Source organism: Cardiocondyla obscurior, linkage group LG13 (assembly GCF_019399895.1).
Source record: "Cardiocondyla obscurior isolate alpha-2009 linkage group LG13, Cobs3.1, whole genome shotgun sequence".
Lineage (NCBI taxonomy): Eukaryota > Metazoa > Arthropoda > Insecta > Hymenoptera > Formicidae > Cardiocondyla > Cardiocondyla obscurior.
This window is the reverse complement of record NC_091876.1, coordinates 3,216,865-3,233,286: the sequence shown is the minus strand read 5'-3', so window position 1 is coordinate 3,233,286 and position 16,422 is coordinate 3,216,865. Positions and strand designations below refer to the sequence as shown.

At 34.9% G+C, this 16,422-nt stretch overlaps 3 protein-coding genes across 4 annotated transcripts; 1 reads left to right on the top strand and 2 right to left on the bottom strand.

The window, feature by feature from the left end:
• The first annotated feature begins 1,656 nt into the window (after positions 1–1,656).
• Tpnci (troponin C type I) lies at positions 1,657–8,063 on the top strand. Of its 2 annotated transcripts, none has more exons than XM_070665589.1 (6): positions 1,657–1,863; positions 3,031–3,061; positions 5,395–5,538; positions 5,825–5,944; positions 6,865–6,996; positions 7,688–8,063. In XM_070665589.1, exons 1-6 carry the CDS (start codon positions 1,840–1,842, stop codon positions 7,714–7,716), a joined length of 480 nt encoding a protein of 159 aa, XP_070521690.1. In that variant the 5' UTR covers positions 1,657–1,839; the 3' UTR covers positions 7,717–8,063. The 2 variants fall into 2 exon arrangements, with proteins under 2 accessions (XP_070521690.1, XP_070521691.1); XM_070665590.1 differs by having other exon boundaries at positions 1,659–1,842.
• A 144-nt stretch (positions 8,064–8,207) lies between these two features.
• LOC139107763 (NCK-interacting protein with SH3 domain) lies at positions 8,208–12,586 on the bottom strand. The gene is made up of 9 exons (XM_070665583.1): positions 12,153–12,586; positions 11,852–12,042; positions 10,912–11,793; positions 10,617–10,819; positions 10,431–10,534; positions 10,132–10,350; positions 9,592–9,764; positions 9,408–9,505; positions 8,208–9,284 (listed from the first exon to the last, which is right to left on the bottom strand). Exons 1-9 carry the CDS (start codon positions 12,178–12,180, stop codon positions 9,194–9,196), a joined length of 1,989 nt encoding a protein of 662 aa, XP_070521684.1. The 5' UTR covers positions 12,181–12,586; the 3' UTR covers positions 8,208–9,193.
• Positions 12,587–12,659: 73 nt separating this feature from the next.
• Positions 12,660–16,040, bottom strand: Taf5 (TATA-box binding protein associated factor 5). The gene is made up of 11 exons (XM_070665584.1): positions 15,887–16,040; positions 15,563–15,745; positions 15,233–15,435; positions 14,965–15,161; positions 14,679–14,883; positions 14,442–14,561; positions 14,204–14,349; positions 13,820–13,957; positions 13,461–13,654; positions 13,086–13,377; positions 12,660–13,010 (listed from the first exon to the last, which is right to left on the bottom strand). Exons 1-11 carry the CDS (start codon positions 15,947–15,949, stop codon positions 12,796–12,798), a joined length of 1,956 nt encoding a protein of 651 aa, XP_070521685.1. The 5' UTR covers positions 15,950–16,040; the 3' UTR covers positions 12,660–12,795.
• Between the last annotated feature and the right edge of the window lie 382 nt (positions 16,041–16,422).

Sequence of the window (16,422 nt, the reverse complement as noted above, 5' to 3'; positions counted from 1 at the left end):
GTTGTATTTCTCCCTGTTACGAAATCAGATTCAGAAAACATAACCTCTAGACTCGAGTCGGTAACTCGACGACCTGACTGGATCGAGTACGATGCTCGGCAGCACGATCAACGTCTCCTTCCTGATAGTACAAAAATCATAGTCCGCAGTTGATAAGTCGGTGCTACTTCAATAGGATTGTATCTCTAGTCGGTGAGAGTCAATCATGAGAGATTACGTCGGTTTGAAGTATTAGTAGTTAGGTGTAAATTGTCTCGGTTTTCTTTTTTCTTTTTTTTTCTTTTTTATATACTTTATTTATATTAATATTAAATATATCGGAATGTGGGAATAAAAAGCGAAAAAGTGACGCAGCTGAAATAACAATTTATTCTTACGTTATGACTCAACGTGTTATACCACCCACCGGCAGGTAAACAAATGTAACAATAGTTGAACAAATGTACGACATACGTTGCATATTTTTATATTTTCCGTATTCTGCAGGCGCTAAGGAATGTCTACGCAGGGCAAATACAATCGGTAGTTGTTCTCCCGCAGCGAATTTTGCACAATTTCGGACTTTAATCAACTTGAACGGACTGCAAATTATATTAATACACTAATTGGGGTTTTGCTTTCTTACTTCGAGCGATTTATTTACAGTCTGTTTACACGTGGGGACGTTTTATGATTTTTAAAGCGACGCAATTAACACGAAACAACTGCATATTCTTCGAATATATCGTTATCGCGTTGTTCGCTTTACGAAAAAGAAGTCTCGATAAACTTGTAGCTGTTTCTCGTGCTCTCGTCGAGCTGTTTTCGCGACTATTGTCGCGACGATTTTTGTTTCGATTACAAACGAAGTGGGTTTAACATCGATTCGCCCGGTGCACCATACGCATCAACATCTTACTGTCGCTTACTCCAACCGCGGGATTTTCATTCTCTATTTTCGTACCGCTGCAGTATAACGCCACATTCGCTCTAAGGAACGGTTGTAATCGCACGAATACTCGATTGTAAGAATCTAATGGAAGCACGTTAGACTTCTACGTCTGTGCCTCAAAACGCCGACTGTTTGCGGCAACGATATCCATCTTTCGAAACAGATCCCGGAATTTCTTCCTCCTGTAGTCTGGGTCAGTCAATTAATCATTTGCCGACGTCGCGTATCCTCGAGATCAAATAAACGTTCCCCTTGTATCTCGAACCTTCAATCGGCCGTTTTCATCCTACGTTTCGAGTCAGCTGTTCCGGAATTAAATCTGAATTCGATTCCTTCACCCAGAGCGGAGCCTCTTTCGTCGGTCTTTTATTACCCCGCGTCTGCGTTAGGGTAAAGGGCTCGGCGTTTCCGGGATTAAAAATAATGTTCGAACGAGGGTCTCGTTCGTTAAGGACCAAACTGCATCGAGCCTTTTTTTCTTTTTTTCTTTTTCCTTTTTTCTCGCCGGCGGTCACCGGATCCCGCGGGCGAGCGCGAGATGAGGAGCAGCGGTACCACGAGACCGTCTCGCTGGTACCCCGCGTCCCAGAAATAGCGCAAGCGCCTTCCCGGAGGTGCAGGTTTTCGAAGTCCCGCTAAAGAACCCTCGACGATTGGCTGGAGACCCCGTAGGCCGGGGTGCGGTCCGCGATTCGGTCACGCAACCGCTATACTCGTCCCATTCGAATATTACCGCGGCGTCGCGTCACCTCGCAGCAGTGCGTCAAACCGACGGCGGTTCCGTGGATCTCACGCAACGTTTTTCCGCCCGCAAATCACCTACGAACGCGACAAACATACAGTAAAGAAAAAAAAACCGAATTTAATAAAAAAGAGAAAAGAAAACAGTCAATTTTCGCGCCGCCATCATGGTATGTTCTATCGATGATATTGTAAGTCGTCGCCCTGGTAAACACACACGTTTTCCTATTGTTTCTACTTAATTAGTTATTTGTTGTATTTTTTTTTTAACCGTCACTCGAGTCTATCTTCTTTTCCTCTTTTTATTTTATTTTTAATTTTTTTTTTTATCTTCTCTACACCTGTCTATCTACTTTTCTTTTTCAATTAAGAATCATTTGCACGCTACCGCCTGGGAATTTAATTATAAATCACTCTTTTTCTGTCTCTAACGTGTCTCTGGATCTCACTTGTGTATCTTTCTTTGTTTTATTTTTATATTTTTTTTTTATGCATTGTGATTCAGTAGTAACGATTAACAAATTTACGTGGTGCTCGGATTTTCTAGCGCGCCTAGATAAAATGTATCTAACTGATCGGCCACTATTGAGAAAGATATGTGCATATATACATATATATATATATATTTTTGAACCGCGGTGGAACAGATTCTGGAAAAACGTGACTGTTTCTTAAACGGCGAGTTATCTCGATCGCTTCTTTAAAATATATTCGTCATCTCTTCTCCAGAAAATAATAAACGTATTTTATTCTTTCGATATTGGCATGATATGAAACAAAGAAATAAATAATATATTTTTTGTTCCACAATTGTTACAAAGAAATTATGACGGATTATTTAAAGTGGCGATTTGAAATATATTTACATTCATTAATTGTGACAAATATAATTAGAAAAAAAAAATTGTAACAAAGCAATCGAACAATTTTGATAATTAAAATAATAATTTTGTGATATCAAACAAGATTAATAATTTGTATTCGTGATTTGAAGATGAATTCAATGGTTTAATTGAGACTTTAAAGAAGGGAAATTGTTGAATGCATTTAACTTTGCACGAATGTTTCTTCCAAAAGGTAACGATTTTTTAATTGGATGCAATAAAAAATTCACTTAAAAGTTTTAACAATTTGTGTCTAATAATAATGACTGATAAAAGATTGACAACGATTTTTGTTGTACGATATGTGGATATAAATTCAAAAATCTTTACTAATTTGTATATAATAATTATTTATTGATAAGACTGATAAAGACTTTTAATGTTTAATATGGAGATATCTAAAAAAAGAAAAATACTTTTTTTTTTAATTATAATTAATGATTGTATTCTTTATCGTAAATTTGCGGTTTGCAGGCTGACGAGCTGCCACCTGAGCAAATTGCCGGTATGTATGTCATTTCAAACATTATTACTTCAAAATAAAAAAGTCCTCTTAAAAACAGAATAATAATCCCAGCAAAAATAATTCGATTAACAAGCGACGGAAAAAGATAAATCAATTAATTTAATTCTACGTAAATGCTGTCGAGTATAATTTCTTTTTTAGCTGATCTCTACCAGTCTTCTCTAAATGCTTACATATCTTGTTTACGTAAAATCAGACAAGGTTTATGAAGCGACCAAAAGTAATTGGTGCTATTGTTCTTGTTGCCAGTTGCTATAACACGAAAATAGATTTTCTCATATTCCAAGAAAATCCAGGGAATAAACAAAGGTAGAATGCAGTAGCCAAGAACAAATAGACATAAATCTATATTTGAGCACGTCATATACATTGTTTAGGATTTAAAAAAGCATAAAGTTATAGATTGAAGATTTTAGTGACTTTACCGCTCTCTTGTTACCGATAAGCGCTCGCAATAAAAGAAAAATCACCGCGATTAAATAAAGAGGTCCGTTTGTTACATCGAAATCCATTGATAAGGCGTAGGACTTTAACATTTAATAAATACGAATTTTAAGGATATTTAAAAATGCAATGTTTGCAGTGAGGGATGATGTCGCGGTGGTACAGAAACATCTTTGATATCGCGGCAGAAACGTGGTTTCTACTCGGAATTAAAAATAGAACCCCTTTACGAACAGATCGCTCGGCGATCGAGCATCAGGCATGCGGATAAATTTTCATTTGCTTTCGCCGAGTTTATTTACGCGTTTGATCCGATCGGGGGCAACGGAGAGCGCGGCTATGTATAGCTACGCGGAGAACGAAACGGAAAAACAGCAGCGCGACAACGGCGATCGATTTCACGAATATATATTGAAATGAAAATAGAATGGGGGAGAAAAAAAAAAAGCACGACGAAGATGGCAGAGGTAAAAGGGAAAAAAGGTAAATCTTTGAAGGAAGGAGAGCTAGAATCAGAGGATCGTCTCTCCGTTCGTCGGGCGTGCACCGAGCGGTGCCGCGCTCTCGGTAGCTTCAAGATTAACGTCTGGAACCGCGCACAGCCTCCCGTCTCTGAATCGAGAGACGCAGTAATACGCAGAACATTCGAGACGAACACCCGCGAGTTACGAATATAGCCGCGAACGGGATACGAAACGTACATACCGAAAATATACCGAAGACGTAGTTTTTCTCACGCTTCGCTGATAACGAATCTCGCAAATGTAGCTAATCGAGTCCACGTGTTCAGATCTTTATATTAAGACACGTGCATATATAGGAACAAGGAAGTTTCTTATACATATGATATTTGTGTGTGTATATATTTTTTATTTCTTTTTAATTTTTGCATATATATAATAATAAATTTTTATTCTCACGAACTACGTATGTACGTACGTGCGTGTGACATGTATGTAGATATGCGTGTAGCCAAAGGGGTGATCACATGCCTAGCGATACTTCAATACACGTTACGTTAGATATTAATATGTATTACATATGCATTAATATTCCTCACGATTGCTACACAGGAATTGGCTTATCGCCGAATAATTTTGCGTTAAGAGTTAAAAATAAGGAAGATACCGTAAGAAGATGGAGTAGAAAGATACCGTGGCGTAACATGATACCGGTAACATGTCAAATACTCCTGAAATCTGGATCGCGCGCATTAAATTGGTACGGTTAAATCAAATTAAATCAAATGCAATTTATGATTCGCCGGGAGTGTCGTAAGATTCGAGGACATGTGTAACCGCGGGCGTAAACCGTGTAATCGTCGCGCGGTTCCCGGTCAGATAGGATAACGAGATGAGCGGATATCGCACGGCCCATCGGCGACCGAGCCGATAGTCTCAGACCAAATAAGCTCAGCGCCAGCGGTCCCGGAAGTACGTTAACATACGGTCTAAATTTGTACCGCCTCGGCTTTTAATGTCTTTAACCGGATGGATTTATTGTTAGGGATACCGGTCGCAAAGGAAGCCGCCTAGATAAGAGAGAAGAATCTTCTCACCCTTTTTATTTATTTATTTATTTTTTTTTTTATTGAAAATCTTCAGCTCTTGGTGAACCATCGGATGCTGGTTACATCCGGTAACGAATAATAGATTGTATTGAATAAAAAATGCGATCCTGCCGCGAATCTCAAATTATTTATATCATATAATATTAAAAAAAAAAAAAAAAAAATTAAAATATGTTTGAAAAAAAATAGGTACAGGAAAATATAGGAATGTATCATTTACTTTTTCCTCGCTTTAACGAAGGATCTTTTTTCGGGCAATGTACCATGTACTTTTAGTGAGAATAATTAATTTTTGCAGTTCTACGCAAAGCTTTCGACAGCTTCGACAGAGAAAAAAGCGGTAGCATTCCCACTGATATGGTGGCCGATATCCTTCGGCTAATGGGCCAGCCGTTCAACAAGAAAATCTTGGACGAGCTCATCGATGAGGTCGACGCCGATAGTAAATATCATTAATCGTATTAATTAACTACGTCGCGACATCGGATACTGTTGCAACACTGGTTGCGGAGCTTTTTTATGCGTATTTAAAGATTATTACTGACCGGACCTAACATTGATTTGTTTATCTCTCTATTTTTGAAGTGTTTACAGATTGTGAATTGTGCGCACGATCGGTCTCCGAGTTGTTGTCAAATGTCGCGATTTAATTTGTCGTAGCTTACCTCGGTGCTCTTATTTATAGAAATCGTCGAATGCTTTCGCACTGACAATGCTTTTGCTTGCAGAATCCGGACGGCTCGAATTTGAAGAATTCGTTACATTGGCGGCAAAGTTCATCGTTGAAGAGGACGCAGAAGCACTGGAAAAAGAGCTGCGAGAAGCCTTCAGACTTTACGACAAGGAAGGTATAAACGAATCTCGGAAAGCACGTAAACGTTTATTTAATTCGTTAGTTAGTGAAAATCATGAACCTTTTTTTTTTCTGCCGGATATATGTTTAATAATTATTTTAATAATAGCGAGTATGTTTAATAAATTAAAATTATCTCAATTTATAAATACAATACTTGGAACTTTTTCGAATTTTTTCGACAATCTTCTCTGTGCTTTCTTTTCAGAATATCATTTTTTAAACCGAAGTTGTCGGTTCTTTGACTTTATTTTTTTTTTTCTTTTCCCTTTTCTTTCGCGTGCGGTCCATCAAACTGAGGATTGCGAGAAACAAAACTTATATAGTGGTAGAAGTTTTACATAAAGCACAAGTCAGTTTCGCGGTGAGGAAAGACTTGGCCTGACAAGCATGAAATATGCGATGTGGAAATCTCATAATACGTTTGTACAAACAGGCGCATTAAGTTCGCATTTTGGTTACGTTATACATGAACGTAAAAATAAGCCGGAGTTTCCCAGCGGAAGAAACTCACGTGGCGGCGGTGAGCCAAGAATGTCGTAACGCATCTTTCATGAATTACGATTATGTCGAGGGTGTAGCGTATGTGTTTTAATACGACTGGCATTGAGAAGATAAATATCGCGGAGCGGATAAATTTTGCAATTACTATTTGTGTCAAACGAAAGAGGGATAGCGTATTATATGCGATGAATATTATACGTGCCAGGATAGATTTCTCGGAGCGATACGTGAAGAATGAAGGAAAACAATATTCTTAGACCTTCTCGAGGCCGGAAAAAGATGATATTAACGCACGTCGTTATCGTATTTTATCGTTGAAAAATGCAGTCCGAGTCGTATCGCGGTAATTAACTTTGTTTCCGTACCTTGCTTATTAATAAGTCTTAAATCCTTTTCTCTGGTATTTGTCAGGTAACGGCTACATCCCAACGACATGCCTACGTGAAATCTTAAGAGAATTGGACGATCAGTTGACGAATGAAGAATTGGACATGATGATCGAAGAAATCGACTCCGATGGCTCCGGTACAGTTGACTTTGATGGTACGTTTTTAATTCCCCTAATTTTTTTTTTTTTTTTCTCAACAAAGTATATAATGTTCAGCAAACAAACTGAAAGAAAATGATTCAAGTTGATGAAACTATAAAATTTTCAAAAACTTTTACAATTTCATTGAAGAAAATGCCTTTTCCGTGGAAGCATTTTCTTTCACTGTCGACTTTAATATTTTCCACGCAATTATGCAACGTGTAGTAAAAAAAAAGAAGAAAAAAAAGAATGAGAGATATTGAATTGAAAGATTTAACATTTATTTTTATGGAGAATCAGCATGTGTCATCGTGCCACACAAGTTGAACGAAGGAAAGCCAAATGGTTTATTTATACGTCGGGCAAGCTGGCAGATCGAGGATGCCACTGATCCCGCGACTCTGCCTATTTTTATATTCGCATTTAACAAATCGCAGCGATTTATCAAAATCACACGTCCGTTCCAATTCCCGATAAATTTTACGTGTGATATTCCGAAGTATTAGAGTGAGAGTCAGGCGCAGATGAATTAATAAAATGTAATATGCAAGTGTGGAACTGGATTTTAAATATTACGAGAAAGATTTCACAATAATTATGCTAAAGAAAAAAAGAGCATTCGTATTATATTTTTAATTAATTTAAAGTAAAGTAATATATAGACTAAATTATTTTACTGCAAATGTTATTTCTTTCTCTTTCCAGAATTTATGGAGATGATGACTGGTGAATAATTATTCTGAATGAATGATGGTCTGCTTTTGGATATAAAGACACTTGTGCAATCCATGCAATCGCTGTCTTGAAATGAATTATTTTTTTGTGTTTATGAGAAATCAGAGTGCATCGAATTTATTCACTTCACGCACAATGTTTTTTTTATATTTTATGATTAGTTCCAGAAGCAAACTCCCATAATCTGTAAAATCACGAATAAATTATATTTCCTGCTTTGATACATATTTATTACAAAAGAATATATTTTACTTTCATACACTTACATAAACTTGGAAACTTTCATTGAAAAATTTGTTAATAAAACCAACATTGTTAATAAAATCAAGATAAAAAAAATCACATATATTATTCGATAAAAAGAAATATTATTTTCCTTGTGTTCATACGTGCGAACAAAACGTATATAAATATGTATATAATTTTTATTTTATTATTTAAGTAATTAAATTTAAAATTATTAAATTGTGGAAAAAGGGAAAAAAGAAAATTCTGAGTTTTATGTGACAGTCATAAGCTAAACTTTTTATTTATTTAACATTCAATTATAATCACACATTAAAATTTGAGATTTCTTTATAATTGACATGTCGATAGTTGCAAACGTAACATAGAATAACATGCTTCAAAAAATATAGTTATTAATCATAGACTAGCAAGTTTACGAACTGTAGTGGCACCTAGTAAGTCTCTTAGAAGTCCAAATTTTCATCTAAAATTTACATTCGCAATCCAAAGGTTCGCAAAATAACGATATTCGAAGAAAGTATTAGTAGTAGTAGTATTTGCCTGGAAAATATAACAAGCTAAATTTTTTTTAATAATTTCTATGACTTAGAATAGTTGTGTTCTGACATATACAGACGTGGACTAGACTACACTTCGTGGAGAAACAATATTAATAATTTTTAGTTATATTCTCCATCTCCTTTTAACAATGCACATAGAGATGTACGTATCAGCTGTATGTGTTTATATTAAAGTTTATCTCAATATATATATATATTATCTATGTATAAATTATTTTACTTTTTATATATTACTATTAATTAACTATTAAATCATTATTATAATATTTAACTATATATTATTAAATATTGGAATGCTTTTAAATATTAATGGTCCTCATAATAAGAATGAAATAAGAATATCTTTGTTATATTTAAAGTTTTATGCATATGTAATAATTTTTATGTTTTTCTCTACTAAATAGCACTAATTTACGTAAAGAACAATATTTTATAGCACCAACAGAATGAAGACATTTATGGCAGTCGTAAAACATATCATCGTTATTTCAGCCATGCTGTGTGCGTTTTTTTTTGCTAGGTAAAATATGGTAAAGCAATAAGGGCTGTTAACAAAATTTATCATAAATTTGATTTTTTTTTACCGTTGATAAATCCTCGAGTTTCCTTAAACAAGAGTTTGTAAGTCATCCTCATCCAAATCTTGTTCAGATGGGGGAATTAAATGTCACATTCTAAATAAATGTGGAAATTCGTTACTAATTTCGCGTACTACTTGCTGATCTTCGTGACTCTCTGCTGTTTCTTCGCAAAATATCCTAATATAAAAAAATAAGAACTATATAATATAAACTTTCTTTCGTGAATATTAAAATAATGATTAATATTGTTACTAAAATATTAATAATAAATTATAATAAAGCATGTAACTAAAGTTTTACCTTGTAAAACATTTTAATAAATCTCCAGATCGATGACGATGATCATTGTAGTTAGACGTGCGTAGAACACGGCGGCAAAGCTCTAGATATTGTCTACGCTGTCAATACGTATTAAAATATTAATTAAATTTATATTTAAAATAGATTCAAGGTAAGTTTTCTGTATTGTAATGTAATGTAATACCTTATCACCCGGAAACATGTCGAAAAGTTGTCGTAATATAATATCAATAAGGACTTTCACATCATTAGTGTAGAATAGACTTGCTATGGCATCATTACTGAACAAATCAACGAAAAGTTTCAACACAGAGTGCGGCGGTTGTGGTTCGTGATCAAATATCCGCACTGGATCCTCTATTACAAGTAAAAAATCAATTTAAACATATTTATATGTGATACGTTGAAAATAATATTAAATATAATTTAATATAATATTCGGCGTATAAATTTATCATTTATGACGCGTTTAACTACGTGATGTAGTACGCTGAAAAGCAGATATGGCGACGGCAGCTAGCGAACGTGACTTTATTATAACGTCGTGTACGTCGAGGGGTCACATGTACCGCATGTAATTACCGCGCCGGCCGGTTTGCCGATGACCGATTTCTTTCCGTTATCTCATCCCCTGCCTCTGCCGCCTAGGATTACGTACGCTAGCCGCTTTCACCGCAGAAAAGGCCATGTCTGCCCTTCGGTATACTGTATATGAGTAAATTACCTTCTCTATTAAAAAGAAATAAAATTTTTTCAGTGAAATTCTTGGCTGCAGTTCGTTCACGTAAGGCATTTAGAACAATATTCTCCGATGTTGTAAATTGTAAATTGTAAGACAATATTAAATTTATGAATAAGTCTGGAATTTGATCTTCCAGATCTGTATCAGGTGGTGTTTCTATTAGGTCCAGTAGGAACGATATAAAATCTGAACCAAGTTGTTCTATAACAATAAAGAGTATACATTTTTATTTTTATTTTCAGTAATAATATATTACATACGATATTTTTTTTTTTACTCACCTAAGTGAGTAACAGGCATGGGTTCACCCATTGAAAAAATCATTGTAAGTAATAATGAAGAATAGTTTAATCGTAATACATTCCTGGGATTACTCTTCATATCTCTGTAAGGAAAAAAAAATTTTTTTTTTTAATTTTTATTATTATTTTAATATTGCATCTTTTATTATTTAATATTTTAAATACCTTGCTAGTTCCATTGGTAGTATACTATTTAACATTATAGTTAGAACTACTGGATCTAAGCTGCACATAACGCCAAATGATTGCAGCAATAATTGTCTAATAGTCCATCTCGCTTCCATTTGATAATACTGTATTAATATTGTTACGCCATTATAACGATCTTGTCTTAAAACATGTCTTGATACATTTGCATCGGCATTCGTCTGAAAACAAATTCGTATTCTATTATTTAAAAAAAAAAAAAAAACAAGATTAAATTAATCGTATTTATAACTAAATATAAAGAAAAATATACCAATATTTCGGTTAATTCCTTGATATATTCTACAATAATAGATTCATCTTCATAAAGCATCCAGCTTCTCTGCTGTGAATCTTCCTTACATGAAGTCAGTTCGGTAAAAATAATTTTCAACCTATTAGCGTCATAAGTTTCTTCTATACTCATTTTTGACACAGTCAATGGTGTTTGTAGCTGATGCAGTAAAGCGTCGAGATAATGACTCACAGTTTCCGGTAGCAATTGTCGCAGGCTAGATACTACAACTGTAACTGCTACCTTTGACATTTCATGACTAAGTTGAGTATTTTTGCGTACTTGATCGAGTAATTGATAAGCGCTTCGCGAATTAATGGCTTGCAAGGAATTGCTCTTGATCGGCGAGCTGTTCTTTGCGGGTGAATTACTTTTAATTGGCGAGCCAGTGCATGCATTTTGTATGCTACCTTGGGAAGAGCTCTTACGAACGTCCGTAATTGGTGTCTGTACCTTCTGTACAATGTCCGAGGACGATTGACGAGGGAGTGATTGCACGCGTTGCTCGTTTCCATTTGGCCGTTGACTTTGTGCACTTGTTTCATCCGTCTTATTACCACGCGGAGTGGTTTGTGCGGTTGCGTAAGAAGTATTGCTTGGTGCCGATCTAACATCCGTCTCCGTATTATCACAAGTAGTCGTGGAATGTATTTCTTTAGGTAAAAGGTTGCAATCTAAATCTGGTGGTTTAGGCGCTTGTCTTTTGGACTTTTTGCTCAGTTCGACTTGTTTCTTTTTTTCTATTAATTTTGCCAAGAGATCCTGCTTGTCAGGCTGCACCGAGTCGCTGTCTTTTTTAATTTCCGTTTCCAAAGTCAATATGCAATCTTCCAAAAATTCGATTAGGAACTGGGGCTGCGCCTGCGAAATCAATCCATAATGCAAGATTTGTACATACCGTTAAATAATTATTCCGTACCTTTACGGAGGCAACATAATTGGATGGTATATAGCCCAAACGTCCTCCCCTGTTCACAACTTGCCACCAATTCTTTTGCTTGACGTTGCGCTGCAGTAAAATAAAGTGCTCACCCTCCCGGAAGCTAAGAGTCTTGGCAAACGTGGCCTTGAAGTCGTACAAGGCTTTAACCATTTCGTAGCTGTCGGCAGCTGCGTGCGGAGCATAAAGATAAATTCAGAGAGAAATAAATAAGATAATTAGATAGCACGGAAAAGCGCGAGCTCCCAAACTAATATGATATAAATACACCGAAACTTACCTAACCTCGCCGAGTTGTTGTCGTCCATCGTCGAAAGCGAGAGTGAAACGCGACGGTCCCGACGGCGACAACGCCCAGGTGAAAACCGGAACGCCGGAGGGCCGCCTACTTACTTTCGTACGCGCTTGGGCATTTCGTTTCCCTCCTACCTGTCTTTTCCGTCAATGACTTTTTGCTCCGACCGGCCTCTCCGCGTTTATGCGCGCATGTGTATGCACCACACGCTTACCGCAAACCGCGAACTGACACAACGATCGACGCTTATTACCGCGAGATTAGCATTCAATCAAACTACCACCGTTTACCTGCTCGTAGCCACAAGTTATAAACGCACGACTGATTTGTCGGATGCAATACAATTTCCAGATTATTATCAATGCATGAATAGAGCAAAACTTGTGAAATATCTAAAGCATTTTTGTTCTTAGATAATATATGTAGAGACAGTAGAATTAATATTTAACACTAATACTATTTGGTAATTTTTAACAATTAAAATCGTAGATAAATAGTAAATGTGAAAAATTTATTAATATAATTTCATAATATACTTTAATAATTAAATTATCTATTTGCATATATGTATACGTATAAGATTTAAATTTCATGTACATAGAATTATAACTCTCCAAGATGTGACATATTATCCCGAGTCGAACATGCCAACACCAAGCAATAAATTTCTACGTGAAAAATGTAATGCCAGAACAGACGTATTCTTGGTAGCAAAGGTACGTAGTAAATAAGATTCTGAGTTAGTTTTCACATCTGGGTTGTGCGATACATTGACGTCTTCCAGGCTCATTTCTTCCGCTAATTTTGTAAAATCCCATAATCTCAATGTATAGTCTAAGGAACCTAACAAAGCAACATAGACAATTAATTATCGTATAATTTTTTTTATTTAATTAATAATATCTGAAATATAAATACCTGAAACTAGAATATTGCCGTCTCGACTAAATGATAAGCAGTGCACATTAGCCGTATGGCCAGATAAGGCTGCAACGAGGTGACCGTGTGCCAAATCCCACATGAGCACTCGATGATCTGCTCCAGCTGAAGCTAAAAATCGACCCTCTGTTGAAAAAGCCAAAGAAAAAATTGGCCCTTTATGTCCAGTCATTAATCGGACTTGACTGCCAGTTACGCAATCCCACAATCTCACGGTCATATCGCTTGAACCACTCGCGACATAATTCGAATTTGGATGAAACTGAATTACCTGTAAAAATAATGGAATAACACGCGATTATTTAACGATTCAAATTAATTAAAATTAATTAAAACTAGTAAACGAGTACTTACATCAACATCCGAGTAATGCCCAGCAAATATTCGCAATGGCTGATGAGAATCAGTGGCCCATAATCTGGCAGTTTTGTCGTTCGAGGCACTTGCAAAATAATAACCATGCGATGAAAATTTTACACACCATACGGGAAATAAATGGCCTTTGTAACAGACGACACATGTCCACGTGTGTAGTGACCACAGTCTTACTAAATTATAAAAATTATTATCTCATTTATTATGCCAAGGATTATTTAATACTAGTTCTTTTCTTATTAATATTATATACATAAAAAAATTCTTTATACACGCTAAAATTATAACAGTAATATTTAATGACGATTAAATATTCATTAAATAACAAAAAATTTTACTTGTAGTATCCTCTGATGACGAAAGCAGTAAATTTCTATCTGGACTGAATGAAAGGCTATAAATTGGCCCATTATGACCATAGAGATTTCTCGCAGTTTCAGATGTTCGTTCATCCATCATTCTAACTAATACGTCATCTGTAAAAATTTTCAATATATTTTATACAAAGCTAAAAAAAAATTTAATCACTACAATTACGATTATGATTACTTGTAATCGTAATCATAATTAATTGCCAAAGTAGTTATTACTTATACATATAGCTCTGATTTTATACATATAATATAACCACATATTTTTAAACATTAAAAAAAAATATTTTAACATACCCATATATTTTAAAATAATGTAAAAAAAAACAATCTTTTAATTTTTTGTAATACCTGCATCTCTGCTAATTTCTTGCAGATTTTCTCCCGTTTTCATCAATCTCAGTTTTTGTGGAACTAAACTCCATACTTTAATACCAGAATCACTAAATCCGGTAGCTAATAAACTTGAGTCTTCCGCCACTTCCGCTGCTGTTACACTAAATATTATTTAAAAAATTACAGATAAAGAATTTAATAGTATTAAAAAAAATATATTATTTTCTATATTTAGACAACGTTAATTACTTACGTATAGGCAGTGTTTAACATTGTATAAAAACATATAGACGGTAATGTATCAGGTCCGAGAATAACTCTTTTCGACGCTTCTCTCAACGCCTTGATTTTTTCTAATTTATCCGCATCTTTTCTAAATTAAAAAAAATACATAAGATGTGTGAGAAACAGGAGCAACGTTCTGTTAATTCTTTAGTCAAACAATCGATTAGTTATTTAAAAAATCTACAAAATTATATATGTATCTTACAGATTAGGTAACGACATTCTGCCCACTGGTGGTGCATTCGGATCAGATTTAGTTTTCTTTGAAAATAATGGATCTTTTTTAGCCTTTTTTTTCTTTGGTTTATCACCATCTCCACCACCTGTGTCATCCTCCTCTTCTTCAGCTGGCGGTACACACTGAATATCAGGTTCCTTTAAGAGTCCATAATAGACTTTGGCCTTGTTATCTACATTTCAAAAATTTTATTAAAGCATTTTCTATATAAAAAAAAAATTATCTCTTACAATAAAAAAATTAATTTTATTACCTTGTCTAGTAGCCTCTCCTACCATAGCTCCAGATGTTGCTTCTATCTGTTGTTTATTGCGAGCAACACCTTCATACATATCAAAATAAAGATGCTCCTGTATGATATTCAGTAAAACGCTATGTTTTTTTTCTTGCAAATGTCGTTTTAATATCGAAAGAGTATCCCTTGACATTCTGATTATAAACTGATTTGATCTATAAACAGATATCAGATGTGATTTATATAACAATATTAATCACATTGCATTGCTCATTTTTATACTTACTTAAAAGTGTCAGTTAATTCATTCCCTGCCATTTGTTCTCGTTTTGTTACATTAGATAATCTTTTTAAGTCATCTTGATAATATTCTTCCAAGTTTCCACTAAACTTTTCCATGAGTTGCTTTGCTTCTTTAGAGTGATTATTATAAACTAATTCCAGATACATATGCACCAAAACTGGATACAATATTGTTCCCAATTCATGCTATCATTATATATTTATATTAATAAATATAAATCATTATTTCATTCAATACAAATAAATATAATTGTATCTACTATTGATACATTTGACACAAAATACTTGCTTGTACAACATAATTTTGACTCACTTTATAAATATCTAAAGCTCCTTCTACAAACTTCTTTAATTCGCTGTATGCTTTCTCATAATGAGCAGGATCTCCTTCACTTTTGTAAGCTGAAAGAACGCTGGTTACGTCAGAATCAGATTGAGCCTCATCAATTGAGATATCGGTAAGATTAGCTTCTCTTCTAAATAACTCTTCGGTGCCCTAAAAATATTAGTATTAATTTTTAATAACGTGTTAAACGTCTTTATTACAATTTCTTATTTTTTACACCTATTTCTCATACAATAACAACAAGGTTAGAACGTGCATTTAGAGAGTAAAAGGAAGCATCTCCAGATTTACCTTTAAATTATACTTCTTCAACAGCTGCAAAACAGCGAGCATGGTACTCTTGTCGTTATCCATGATTTGATTTCAATTTTTATTCTATAATCGTATAATTCCACAAAGCCTTTCCTAATAACACAACATACACCGAAGCCGACTCAAGGCATAGTAAAAAAGTGGCGGCTCGTAGCAGATTTCGTTAGAACTAGAATCAGTTACAGATGGCGGGTCAAAGAGCCAACCGACGCCAAGTTAGGCGTCTCGTTTTTCAGTAGTTGGTAGCGCCGTAGAACGAAGAAGAAGAAGAAGGAGATCGGAACTTGGTCGGAGTGAGCAGGAGTGAGCTCGATACGATTGAATTCAACTTTTAAATTGTAAGCTATTTTTCCTTAATCTCGTTTCATTTTCATTCGAAATCAACGCTAAACGATTAGAGTAAGATTTCTATTAAAGTCAGAATCACCGAACGGTTTTGTAATTACTCTTAATACCATATAGGTATATTCGTACGTTACAATTTAGAATTTGCGGCTACTCCATCTTGATGCGCC